Genomic DNA, 13,631 nt, shown 5'->3' with positions numbered 1-13,631 from the left:
TGTGGAGAATCTACCCACTGATAGAACTCCAATAACATTTCTAGAGAAGAAGATCTCGAGGCCATCTTCTTTTCAGACGCCTAGGAGGATTATTAGGTAGTGAAGGAGAAGCCAGGTTAGAAACAAGTGGATTTGGGTGGTTGAGAAGTTTATTATAGAAGGAACGGTATCTGGTTCTGACCAAATCGGCAACATATGGGACATTGAGGTCCTGATGGATGATTTGATTTGTGATAAAGTAAGGAGCACTAAGGATTTTGGACTGTAAGGATTGGATTCTGGAGGAATTTGATGGTTTAGTGGAGCCTCAAAGCTCAACTCCGTATGTCCAGATAGGCCTTATAAAAGTCATGTAGATCAGTCTTTTGTAATGGATTGGCAAATTTTTATATGAAATTGATGTTTGAGCGTTTCAAAACAGATATTTCTTTATTAATCAGGATGACAGTGCTGTCTAAAATACTACCTCTTTGGATCTTATCTCATGCCCAGTGTGCTGTTTTTACCTACCTATTTGTACGTCCCACTTCGTCTATTGTGTAATCTAAATTAAACTTAGTGATTTCTCCTATGATTTGACTGTTCTAAACCCATTTATTTCCTCTGATTTTTATGTTTATATGTTTAATCTAATGTGTATTTACTCATTGAGTGTATTTTACAGATATGTACAATCCAAATTTAATGCAGTAGTGTGGGTAGAATAACCTGATAAATTATGATGAAAGGAATGTATAATATTAGAAACAAAAAAACTGAAAAAATGTGTAAGTAGGAAAAACCAATGATAAAAGGTTCCGGTAAAGGGTAAGACGATAGATAAGAAGTAGGAACAAAGATAAAGTTATGAAATAGTTTATTAAAGGACGAGCAAATATTTTTTAGTAATTTTTTATTGTTTAAATAAAATAATTTGAGTTAAATCTCAAACACTATTTATTATGACTATGTCCAATGTTTTGGACAACCTGGCTATCCTCAAGGACAATCTATTATATAAAAATTTTATTAAACATTCATTTTTACTGATATTATATGTTCATATTACTGAAAATTAGCATTCCTTAAATATAAATTCACATCTATTAAAAACGTTTTGCTGGCAATAAATTTAGTAAAACCAACCTATGAAACAATAAAACTAAAAATTAAAAATAATAGAGAATTATATTAATTTATTAATAAGCTTAGTTTAATTCCCTAGTCATTTTTCCATTAAATTTTAAAACCTTTATAGTTACAGATAACCTTAAAATAATAATTTTTACCTACCTTTTTTTTTATTTATTAATTTAATGTGATTTACAACTGTACAAATGATAAATACAATAAGAAAATATGTTGTATGTTTCATATACACTTGAAAATCTTGGGAAGGAACCACCCATTGGTGGTACTTCAAGCATTAATTTAAATTAGAAGGTCCCATGTCCATCTTCTTTTCAGACACCTCGGAGGATTATCAGGGATTGTTAAGGATGAGAGATTAAGAATTAATGGGTTAGGATGGTTAAGGAATTTGGAATGAAAAGACGCATATCTATTTTGGGCCAAATCTGGAACGAATGGGATGTTTAGAACCACTCAGGATTTTACCTAGGATTTTGGATTGTAAGGATCAGATGCGGGAGGAATTTGTTGGTTTGGTAGAGCCCCAGATCTCAATTCCAGATGTCCAAATTGATCTGATTATCGCAGTATATATTAATTTTTTGTAATGAATGGGAAGTTTAGAGCGTTTGTCAAGTAAGTGTTGTAGCAATCGGAATCTACGAGCAGTTTCTTGTCGTTTCAGTCTTGTGTGTGGATTCCAAGTAAGTCTCTTTGTCAAGATGGAGTCCTAAGTATCGAATCTGTTCAACAGGCTTTAGTGATCCTTACACTTTGGTCAGACATATAATTGATTTATTAAAAATTTTATTTTTGTCTAAATTCTTATTTATTTTTTTTATTAAAGTTCATATCAAAGTAATTTGTAAATATTAACTTAAGATTTAAACCATATTATCCATAAATTAATTTTGCTTAAAATTTCTACAGTGTTAGTTCAAATTTCTTGTGTTTTAAAATTCACTGTATAATGAATATTTTGAAATATATAGTGATATATTTTTCTTTTAAACGTATTATTATTATTATTTTCTTTATGTAAAATGATTGTATTGTCAAACTCAAATTTATGTTGGTTTGTAAATGCGTACTATACTAGTGCTGTTTTACTGGGATTCTTATATCATTACTGAGTTGATACTGAAAAATATAGTTGGACATTTTAATTAAGGAATTATATATAAATCCTGATTGATTTTTTGTATCTATTTTGTCCTTCAATTTACTATAATACTTTTTAAAAAAATATATTTATAAAAATGTATTATGACAGATAGTGGTTACGTATTACAAACGCGGTTTTACGGATACAATATGTATGTAGATACATTTTTCCATTTCTAGTAGCATTATATCGTAATGTCATAATACTTTACCTAATCGAAACATATAATATATTTCCTGAATAATCGCATATGTAATACAGCCGTGAAGTCGACGGGAGTTCTCTATAAGGCTAAAGAGCACAAGAGGTCAGTCACCAGACAGTCCGGGTTCGATTCGATTAAGTTAACGAAATCCCTTATTAAAACATTTTTATACATTTATTTATGATAATATTATTATAAAGTCTTATTTAAATACTTTTTTTATTTTTATAGTCGTTTTTATGGATTATTTTATACAGATTGTCATAAGCTGTAATTGGTACAATGTACGTGTTATGGTGGGAATTTTATCTTTTACCTATCTGTAATTTTAGACAGAACAAAAAAAAAACTTGACAATAAAAATAAATATTAATTAACAATTAATAAAATAAATAAAAATAAATTGTAAATAATGTAAAATTAATACATTTAGTTAAAAAATGAAAGATATACAATAAACAAGTTTTGTTGAATTGAGAAACAATGTTCTCGTATTGTCTAAACTTATTTATTTGTGCCGACATTTCGACCTGAATTTCAGATCATTATCAGGACTAAAAAAACAAAACGAGATAACAACCTCAATTCAGAGAAAAAGAAAATAACAAACAAACTTGGAAATATACATAACAATAAATCAAATAGATAGTAGTTGATACTAATAGATGATAAAATAAAATATTGCACAGGTAAGAATTATAAAAATTAGATGATAAAAAAAGTTATTAAAACTCAGACAGTGCTCATATAAATAAAGAAATAAACATATAGAAAGGTGTAGAATTGAATTTAAATTATGAATATTTGAAATGAACATAATGAAATATGTAAATAATGATTAAAGATATATACTAACAACAATTTCAATTAATTAAGATTTTTAATTGTGTACAAGAATATAAAACCCTTAGAAAATTAGATTATTTTCAAATCGACCTGATTTGATAATTAAATAAATAGAAAAATAATTATGAAGAAGATTGTCAGGTGTGTGGTCACAAGAAAACAAAAATAGTTAACAACTATTTATATGCAGACGTTTCGCCCTACTTTTTAGAGCTTCATCAGAGTTGTTTCAGTTAAGGACTATAAACTACAGTTTCGTTTAATGATGTTGCTCTTACTCTACGATCAGATCCGCTACCTTGGACTACATCTGGACAAACAATCAACCTGGAATCCTCACACAAGACTGAAAAGACAGGAAACTGCACGTAGATTCCGTCTATTACAACATTTACTAGACAAACGGTCTAAATTGCCAATCCATTGCAAAAGACTGATCTACATGACTATTATAAGGCCTATCTGGACTTACGGAGTTGAGCTTTGGGGCTCCACTAAACCTTTGAATTCCTCTCGTATTCAATCCTTACAATCCAAAATCCTTCGTAAAATCCTCAATGCTCCTTACTTTGTCACAAATAAAATCAAAGATAAAGACCTTAATGTTCCCTATGTAACCGATCTAGCCTGAACCAGATACGTCTTATTAAAAATAAATTTTATTTTTCTATTTAAACCTTCCTGATAACAAAAGAAATTTAAAAAAATAAAGATTTAAAAATTGTTTATTATTCTTTAATATAAAAGATTATTTTTATTTATGTACCTTGGAACTTTTTTTTTTTTTTTATAACCTTGGTGAGGCAAATCTGTATTTTTTCTTATTTTTTATTTAATTGTTTATAACTTGAGCTTAATATTTTATTTATTTTTTGAAATTTTGTAAATAGCTCACTAATATGTCGAGTTGTTGCCAACTCTATTTGTAGGAAAGCTATCCAAAAATAAATTAATAATAAAAAAATAAATTAATGCACTTTACTCGCAAATAAATATCTACCATCTGTACTTTTGTCTGAGTTTTGGGGCTCCACCAAACCTTCGAATTCCTCTTGTATTCAATCCTTTAATCCAAAATCCTTCGTAAAATACTCAATGCTCCTTACTTTGTCACAAATAAAATCATACATAAAGACCTTAATGTTCTCTATGTAACTGATCTAGCCCGAACCAGATATCATTCCTTCCATAATAAACTCCCTAACCACCTAAACCCACTAGTTTCTACCCTTGTCCCCTCTTCCATTCCTGACAATCCTCCGAGGTGCTTGAAAAGAAGATTGCAACGAGACCAGCCAATGTAAAAACGTCATTAGAGTTCTAGCTATGTGTAGTTTTTCTACACGCCTATATCACTCTATTATAAACTAAAATAAAATTTACTGGATGTATGTATGTGAATGTACATAGCTATAAAAAGAAAATGCACCGACGTGTCGCTACTGTGGAAACGATCTCACCGTTAGGCATATTCTCACTGAATGTATAGCTCACGAACCACATCGGTTCTCTTCAGATTTACAGGAAATGTTGAGCGAAGATCCCACAACAATAACAAAACCTTTTCACTTTCTAAAAATCATTAATTTTTATGATCACATATAGTCTAACTAATTGTAATTGTAATTGTAAAATGTAAATTGTAATATAATGTAACTTGTAATAGTAATAGTAATTGTAATTTTAAATTGTAATGTAACTTGTAACAGTAACTGTTAATTTTTAAACTTTCTCACTTTGTAATTATATGTAACTTTAATAGTAATGTACTAACTTTGTAAATTCAGTGTAAATGACCCTAGTGGTCGAAACACTTAAATAAATAAAACAAAAACATAGCTATAAATAAATTTAAAAAAAAAAGAAAAGAGTTTAATAATTTATTTTCAGGCATTTAATCCCGGAACTGTAAAAAAAAAAATATATATATATATTCTGAAATAACATTTTAACCTTTCGATCAAACGGAACTGCTGCACATCTGGGTTCTTAACAGTGCAATCTCCAACCCAAGGCCTCGGCGCACGTGTTTGCTATTAAAGGATAAGATACCATTCCTGTCGCTGGGAGATGAATCAGCCATGGAAGGAGAGAAAAAAATAATAAAAATATTTGCGAGGCCACGAGTCACATGTTTAATTCACTATATCAGACTCAGTAGGAAGCTTGGTGTGGCTTGGAATGGAAAGCAAACCTTTCTTGTAGGAAGGCTTCTGGCTTGTGGGGTAACAACATTAGTTCAGAGTTGTCAACATCAATGGCTAGTAGTTAATCAACTTGAGAAGAGTGGTGTGGTAAAGAGGAAAGGATAAATCAAAATCGAGTATATATAACTCTGATAAAAAAAAAAAAAATTAAAATCTGTACCACTACAATCAATGAAAGGTTGTGCAAGGAGGTGATTTTGTTCAGAATCACGCTCGACCGCCAGATTTTTACCCAATTCAAGAGGAAGAAACCCCAGGAGGGTTTCAGAACCCACTGGGTTGACTCACGTTTACAGTGTAATTAAAAATATTTGCACGCCGCATTCCACAGACGGATATTTTTCTTTTGTATGTGTGTTTTTAATAGTTTAAATAGATCCATTTTTTGTATATAGATAGATATGATTTTATTTGTGAAAGACAAAATCATGTACAACCCAATATACAATTATAAAACAAAACCTGAGTCTAGTGCTCCATTACAAAAACAATAAACAAAAGATAAAACAAATTGGATAATACATAACTATTAACATAATCTTCATTGCTCCATTATATTAAACTTAGAATAATGAGAATTCTTTTAAATAAATGAAGATATTAATTGGTTTCGAAAAGTATTTACATAATAGAATTAATATATCACATACAAAATTAAACTTATTACATATTGTTACAATGTAAATATATAGTCTGTTCAATGTGGCTTCACTATCAATGTTCAATATTTTGTAAGTCGCAAGATACGGATATGGGTGGCTTTAAGATATATTGTCTATTTTCTTCAAAGGTTGGACAATGTAGGAGGATGTGGTACAAACTATTATTGAAATAGCTTTTGCAGAATGGACAGAGTTCGTTTGCCTTCAAAGTGATGGTTTTGCTTCCGTAGTGTAGTTTGATATGCTCCGGGTTTCCTACTCTTAGTTGGCTGATGCACCTTATTTTTTTAATTTAACCTATATGTTAAATATGCTTCAGGTTTGAGTAGGTTAAAACTGCAGAGTGATCGGTATATGGGGTTAATGTTTGAATTCAATGGTCTATTGATGTCAGTTGAGAAGTTGTATTTTTTTTATATAAAATTATTTTTAAAAAAATAATTTTTTGCATAAACCAAACGGATTTAAAAAAAAAAAAAAAATAGTTTTCTTATCTTAAGTAGTTGAAACCTTTTTAGAGAGAGACCTTATTGGTAAAAGTTATGTATAAAGAAATATATTACTCACATTAGGTCAGGCCTAAAGTGGTGAATGAGAGCACAGAAGGCGAGCCCGTCCCTCCATGATGTGGTCATGTTCTCAACTTTGACTCCAGGATATCCAGCGGTCACACGACGACACCACGTCTCTAAGGCTTTCGTTCCGCGTCTTTCGCCCATTTTCTGGAAACAAAGGAGGCATCTCATTAATTAAACTATCAGTTTTAGTATTTTAATAAATATATATTGATAACATATCACTATTGATAACTATCATAAAAATTTTTTGAGGTTAATAAACTTCCAGTTAAATATAATTTATATTAAATTATCATATTATAGTACAACGTTTCGGGACCACTGTCCCATATTCATGTACTTTAAAGCTACAACAATAATAAACCTTCATAACAACAATCTACAGGGAGGTAACCAAACAGCACACTGGACATGAGATAAGGTCCAAAGAGGTAACAAAAAATATAGAGTAATGGTTGTGCTAAGGAGAAGTGAAGATGCACAAATAAGTAATAGTAGAAAAGTGAAAATAGTGCAAAGATGTGACAAGATTTCCTATATGAAATTCAAATTATGAGGTGAATATAATTGTGCGAATTATAATACTTAAGGATGAAAATTGTTGTTATAATGGTTTATTATTGTTGTAGGTTTAAAGTACATGAATATGGGACAGTGGTCAGTGGACAGTGGTAAAACAATTTTTATAAATTGACTTACAAGACTTCCTAAAGAGAAAATCCAGAATCACTACTTATTTTTTAAGAATTTATTTAATGTAATTTACATCTGTACAAAATAAGAAATACAATAAGTAAATATGTGGAATATGTATTGGTACTTCAAGCATTAATTTAAATTAGAAGATCCCGTGCCCATCTTCTTTTCAGACTTCTTGGAGGATTATCAGGGATTGTTAATGATGAGAGATTAAGAACTAATGGGTTAGGATGGGTAAGGAATTTGGAATGAAATTACTTTTTTAATTACAAATAGGAAGGCATGCTAGGACTCGGGTGAAACGTAAATAGAAGTCTGACAAATAGGATTTGTATCTTGATAGAATTCAGATTATAATAATCCGGAATCGATCAAGCTCAAATACAATTCTAAAAACATAAACAATAAAAATGTTGTTTTTTTTTTAAATTTTTAATGTAAAATATGATTCGAAGGAGATGAACGGGGGTGCGGTAAGAAAGGAACAAAAAAATAGATAACATTTATTTGACGAGGTTTCGCTCCACTTTGTAGGGTTCCATCAGGGATAAAAAAAGATACAAAAGAATTAAAAACAAGTGAATGTATCTGGTTCTGGCAAAATCGGCAACATTTGGGTCAGAGACATCGGAGACATTGAGGTCCTGATGGATGATATGATTCGTGACAAAGTAAGAAGTATTAAGGATTTTACGAAGGATTTTGGACTGTAAGGATTAGATTCGGGAGGAATTTGATGGTTTAGTGGAGCCCCATAGCACAATTCCGTATGTCCAGATAGGCCTTAATATGTTGTTGTTATCTCTTTTGTTCTATAGCCCTGATGATGACCTGAAACTCAGGTCGAAACGTCGGCATAAAATAAATAAATATGGTTTTGTTTATTTATGTTGTTCTTTGCTGACCGCACCCTCGACAAACTTCTTCAATATTTAATATTTATTATTTGTTATTAAATATAATTGATAACCTCGACAATAGAGATCATCAACTGATGTAGAATAGTCAATTAAGAATTCTCAAGGCCTTCTAAATTAGTATGGATTATTCTTTGCATATTTCTTTTTTTTTTTATGAAAAAGCCACAATCGATCGAGAAAAATAAATTATTCGTTTAATAACTGCTGTTGAATATCAAGGACAAGGTCAACCGGTATTTAATAAGACAATATAATTGACAATATTTAATAATAATGATACAAAGGATGCAATTTTATGCAACACCTTTTATGCAACTAGGAAGAAATAATTATAAAAATAAAATAAATGCAAGGACATAATTAGTACAAAAAAAAAAAAAAATTACAGGAGTCACGATAACCTTGATATTTGATATTTAATGATCTAAATATTTTCAGTTGGAAAATTGAATGCTAGTTAAAATAAATCTGAACTATTTATTAGTAATTTACGTTTCGCCTCACTTTGGAGAGTTACTCACTTTCAAGGCTACACCCGGAGATGTAAAAAACAAATCAATTTTTTTTTTTAGTAATGAGCCCTAATGAAGCCTTACAAAGTGGGGCGAAACGTTTAATACAAATAAATAGTTTTTCCTCAACTTGATGTACCTTTCTTGACAGCCACTCTGACCATCTTCCTACAATTTAATTTTATTTTTTATTTAATTTATTAATTTGTATTTACAACTGTAATAAATATGTGAGGACTCTACCCGTTGGTAGAACTCCAATAACATTTTAATAGGAAAAGATCATGAGGTCATTTTCTTTTCAGACGCCTAGCAGGAATTTCAGGTAATAAAAGAGAAGCCAGGGTTGGGAAGATTATCATGGAAGGATTTGGTATCTGGTTCTGGCCAAATCGGCAACATATGGGACATTGAGCTCCTGATGGATTGTTTGATTTGTGACAAAGTAAGTAGCATTATTGGACTGTAAGTATTGGTTGCATACGAGAGGAATTCGAAGGTTTGATGGAGCCACGAAGATCAATTCCGTATGTCCAGATAGGCCTTATTATTGTCATGAAGATCAGTCTTTTGATGTGAATTGAAAGTTTAGATCGTTTGTCTAAAAAGTGTTGTAATAGTCGGAATCGACGAGCAGTTTCCTGTGTTTTCAGTCTTGTGTGAGGATTCCAGGTTAATCGTTTGCCCAGGTGTAGTCCAAAGTAACGGATCTGATTGTAACACTACAAGTCATGAAGGGTCAAAAATGCAGTACTTGGTACGAAGTACTGTTACTGGAACACCGGTTGTGCAAGGAGGTAATTCCTCCCCTCTTCAAACATAATAATCAAATAAATGAAATGAGGAAATCGTCTTTTTCCTTGAAAAAAAAAATTAAATTAAATTTTAATTTACTATATAAACCACAATGGTTCCTATTCATCCCTCTATTTTCAATCCGCTGGTGTTCCTCAAGGTAGTATTCTCGGTCCCGTTCTCTATACAGTCTATACAGCTGACATCCCAACAACTCCTAACACTATCCTGAACACGTATGCTGATGACACATGTGTGCTCACAGTTAGTAATAACCCTTTGATTGCATCCCAAACTCTCCAGTCCCATATCACAACCATCGAAGAATGCTGTCGAAATTGGAGGATAAAAATCATCAAATCACCTTTAGCTCTACGTTGTAAACCTGCCGACTGCATTATAGTATACTTTATTAACCTCGAATCCTCACACAAGACTAAAAAGACAGGAAATTGCACGCAGATTCCGACTATTACAGCACTTACTAGACAAACGGTCTAAACGGAAATACAGAGTTTAGCTTTGGGGCTCCACTAAACCTTCAAATTCCTCTCGTATCCAATCCTTTCAATCCAAAATCCTTCGTAAAATCCTCAATGCTCCTTATTTTGTTGCTAATTAAATCATCCATGAAGACCTAAATGTTCCTTATGTATCCGAGCTAGCCCGAACCAGTTATCATTCCTTCCATTTTAAATTCCCTAACTACCCAGACCCACTAGTTTCTAACCTTGCTTCCTCTTCCATTCCTGGCAATCCTCTAAGGCGCCTGAAAAGAAGATGGCCTCGTGACCTTATATTGTAAAATGTTTTTTGAGTTCTACTACTGGGTAGTTTCTCTACATGTTGTATCATATCATTATGATTTTACTTCAAATTTGCTTGATGTATTTTTTATACAGTTGTAAATGTCAATAAATAAATTTTTAAAAAAAATTTACTATATACACTTGAAAACATTTCTATACAAGCCGTTCATAAGATTATTTTTTACTTTCTGGAATTGTATTATTTTATATGAATAGTTTACAATGAGGTCAGGTGCTGGGAATGAATACAAGTATAATTGTTTGGACGGACCAAGTGCCTCCGTGTCAAACAGCCGACCAAACAAACAACGTTAATTCTAATTATGGCGCCCTGACAGCGACAAGTAGTCGTTAGTGTGTTATTGTTATATGACGACACTAATTGCACCTTGAATTACCTTACAACATATGAGTTGTTCAAAACGGCCAACGTTGAAGTAACTTCAACGTTACTCAACATCTCAAATAAATCAACGCTAAAAAAATAAATATTGGAAGACAATAGCTGTACGAATTAGTTTGTAGAAAGATAGTCCGGGGGCGTTCAATAAAGCGATCAAAATAGTAAAAGAGAACTATTGTTAACCAACGTTTTGCCCCACTTTGCAGGGCTTCGTCAGGCCTATATGGTAAAACAAAACACAAAAATTGTAAGAAATGACAGAAAATTAGAATAAGTAAACAAAAAACGTAAGAAAACGTCCAAAGATTTATGTAAATAGTAAACAGATAGGTGAATCATATTTACACTTATTTTTTAAAAATATTTGTACTTATTAGAAATATTGGAAGAATACAGTTGACCGTATGAAGTAGATTGTAGGAAGATATTCCGGGTGGCGGTCAATAAAGCAATCATAATAGTTAATTATGAGAGATAGTTGACCGTGGACGTTTTCTTTATAAAAAACACTTAGTCATTGCTGTAACGGCTTTTTTAATTCTAAGTTTGACCACTATTTGCGCTGCCACCATTAGGCGCTCAACCTTTCAGCGAACAGGTTTGTTTTCATTCTTCTTTTTTGTTTTTTTTCCCCTTTCTTTATTTTACTCTTTCCCCTTATTTTCTCCACTTTTATCCATTTTCCTTACCCGCGTTATAAGTTTTGTACACTATACTTATAATTTGCCTCTTTATCATCTATTATTGTTACATATATTTTCTTCCTCTCAATTTTCATTTTATTTTCATATTTAAATTTTAAATTAATAATAACATGTTTATACTTCTTTGCATTATATAACTTTAATTTTATTTCATTTCCTTAAGTAAGTTATTGTACCCGCTTTTTCAATTACCTATGTATACATTTTATTTCCCGCTTCTCTCATCACTTCATTTTATTAATTCTATTTTGTAAAACTATTCATTGTATGTGTAAAATTATTCTGTTTATACTTTCTTTTTATATTTTTTTATTTTTACTGTACTATACTTACTGTGGTTGTTATCTTGTTTTATTTTTAGCCCTGAAGAAGGCTAGAAACTCTAGCCGAAACGTTGGCACATTAATCATACTTATTTGTGTTTCATTGACCGCACCCCCAACCATCTTCTCCTCATTGCAGGGCTTAGTACGTGCTTTTTTCATTTAGCCCTCACGATACCTGACTTTCCTTTTCTCATTCGTAATCTCTGTTTCGATCTGACTGGTTATTTCTCCTATGTTTATTAGTTATTTCTATTAATATTCATAATATCTCCCGTTTACATATTACTATACCTCAGCTATTCCATATCTTCACTACTTATCTGTTGTACCTTATACATCTACCTCTCTACCATATTTCTAACTAGTATTCTTCTACAATTTATTAGTCTAGATCTGTATTTAGAACTTCTATCACTCCTGGTTACATTTATTAGTAAGTTGTTTTCAGTCCAGCTACATGTATACTTCGTTATATTGTTATTATTATTTATTTTTTATATACTTTATAAACATAAAAATTGTTTTGAAATGTTTTTTATTTTATTGTTCAGTCGATTCTATAATTTTGTATCTTGTTTTTTCATTTAGTCATGATGATGCTCTGCAAAGTGGGTCGAAACGTTAATTAGCAATAAATAGTTTTCTTTTACTATTTTGATAGCTTTATTGACCGGACTATCTTCCTACAACCTACTTCATACGGTCAACTATCTTCTTTCAATATTTGTAATAAGTATTGTTCAACTATTTATCACTCTAGTTCTCTATTTACAATTCTATCACACCTGGCTGTATTAATTAGTAACTTTCCTATCCACCTATATTAATACATCCTTAACTTATGATTTTTATTTATAATCTTAACACTTTCTTGAGACCGGTTAATAATATTTAAATAAATAAAAAAATTATAAATTTTAGTCTCAAAACATTTTTTATTTCTTTATAAGTCCGACGTTTGTGCCAATTCGGCCATCCTCAAGGACAATTTTAGAACCATATCATTTAAAAAACAACTTTATGCAGGCTATTCTTTCCAGGTCATTTATATCAGTCCACAAATTATCCTAATTAGTGAAATGTTCACATTAAATTAAATATCTTTATCAGAGTCAACCTTATTTTTTAATTTTTTTGCTTTTTATGCTGTTCAATCTAGTTCATACAGCCTTAAACCACTCTTAAGTTTCGTCTTGATTGGCTAAATTGTGTTGAAGTTAATTTTATAAAAGTAATCAAAGGCTCATTTTTTAAAAGATTTTTTCACGAAATTGGCTGTATTTAAATAAAGGAATAAATTTCCAACAAAATAAAAAAAATCTTCATTAAAATCGGACAACTCTTAACAAATGCTGAACGTTTTGCTTATATATTAAAAAAAACAAAAACATTATTATAGAATTTTTAGTATCAATATAAAAAATATATGTATGTAAATGTTCATTGAATTATATACTACTTACTCAAATCTAGCAATATCAAAGCATTAAAGGGTCAGATAGTTTTGATTAAAAAAATAATAAGATAATTTTGATCCATATATTCAGATATAGAGTTGAGAATTTTTTTAATTTAAAATTTTTTTTTTTAATAATTTATTTATTGTTATTTACAACGGTATACACATATATACAACAAGTAAATTTGCTGTAGGTGACATCGTGACATGATACAAACATGTGGAGAATCT

General features: G+C 30.6%; 1 protein-coding gene across 2 annotated transcripts in view; it reads right to left on the bottom strand.

Moving 5' to 3' along the window:
* Window positions 1-6,935, bottom strand: part of MICAL-like (protein) — a 69,545-nt gene extending 62,610 nt beyond the window's left edge. For both annotated transcript variants that reach the window (XM_067050878.1, XM_067050879.1), the window contains exon 1: window positions 6,763-6,935. In XM_067050878.1, the coding sequence (XP_066906979.1) occupies window positions 6,763-6,914 (152 nt within the window). In that variant the 5' untranslated portion in view covers window positions 6,915-6,935. The remainder of the gene's footprint in view (window positions 1-6,762) is intronic.
* Window positions 6,936-13,631: the final 6,696 nt, after the last annotated feature.

This window comes from Halyomorpha halys, unplaced genomic scaffold (assembly GCF_000696795.3).
Source record: "Halyomorpha halys isolate HHAL.00 unplaced genomic scaffold, Hhal_1.1 Scaffold160.1, whole genome shotgun sequence".
Taxonomy (NCBI): domain Eukaryota; kingdom Metazoa; phylum Arthropoda; class Insecta; order Hemiptera; family Pentatomidae; genus Halyomorpha; species Halyomorpha halys.
This window is presented reverse-complemented; position numbering and strand designations above follow the sequence as displayed.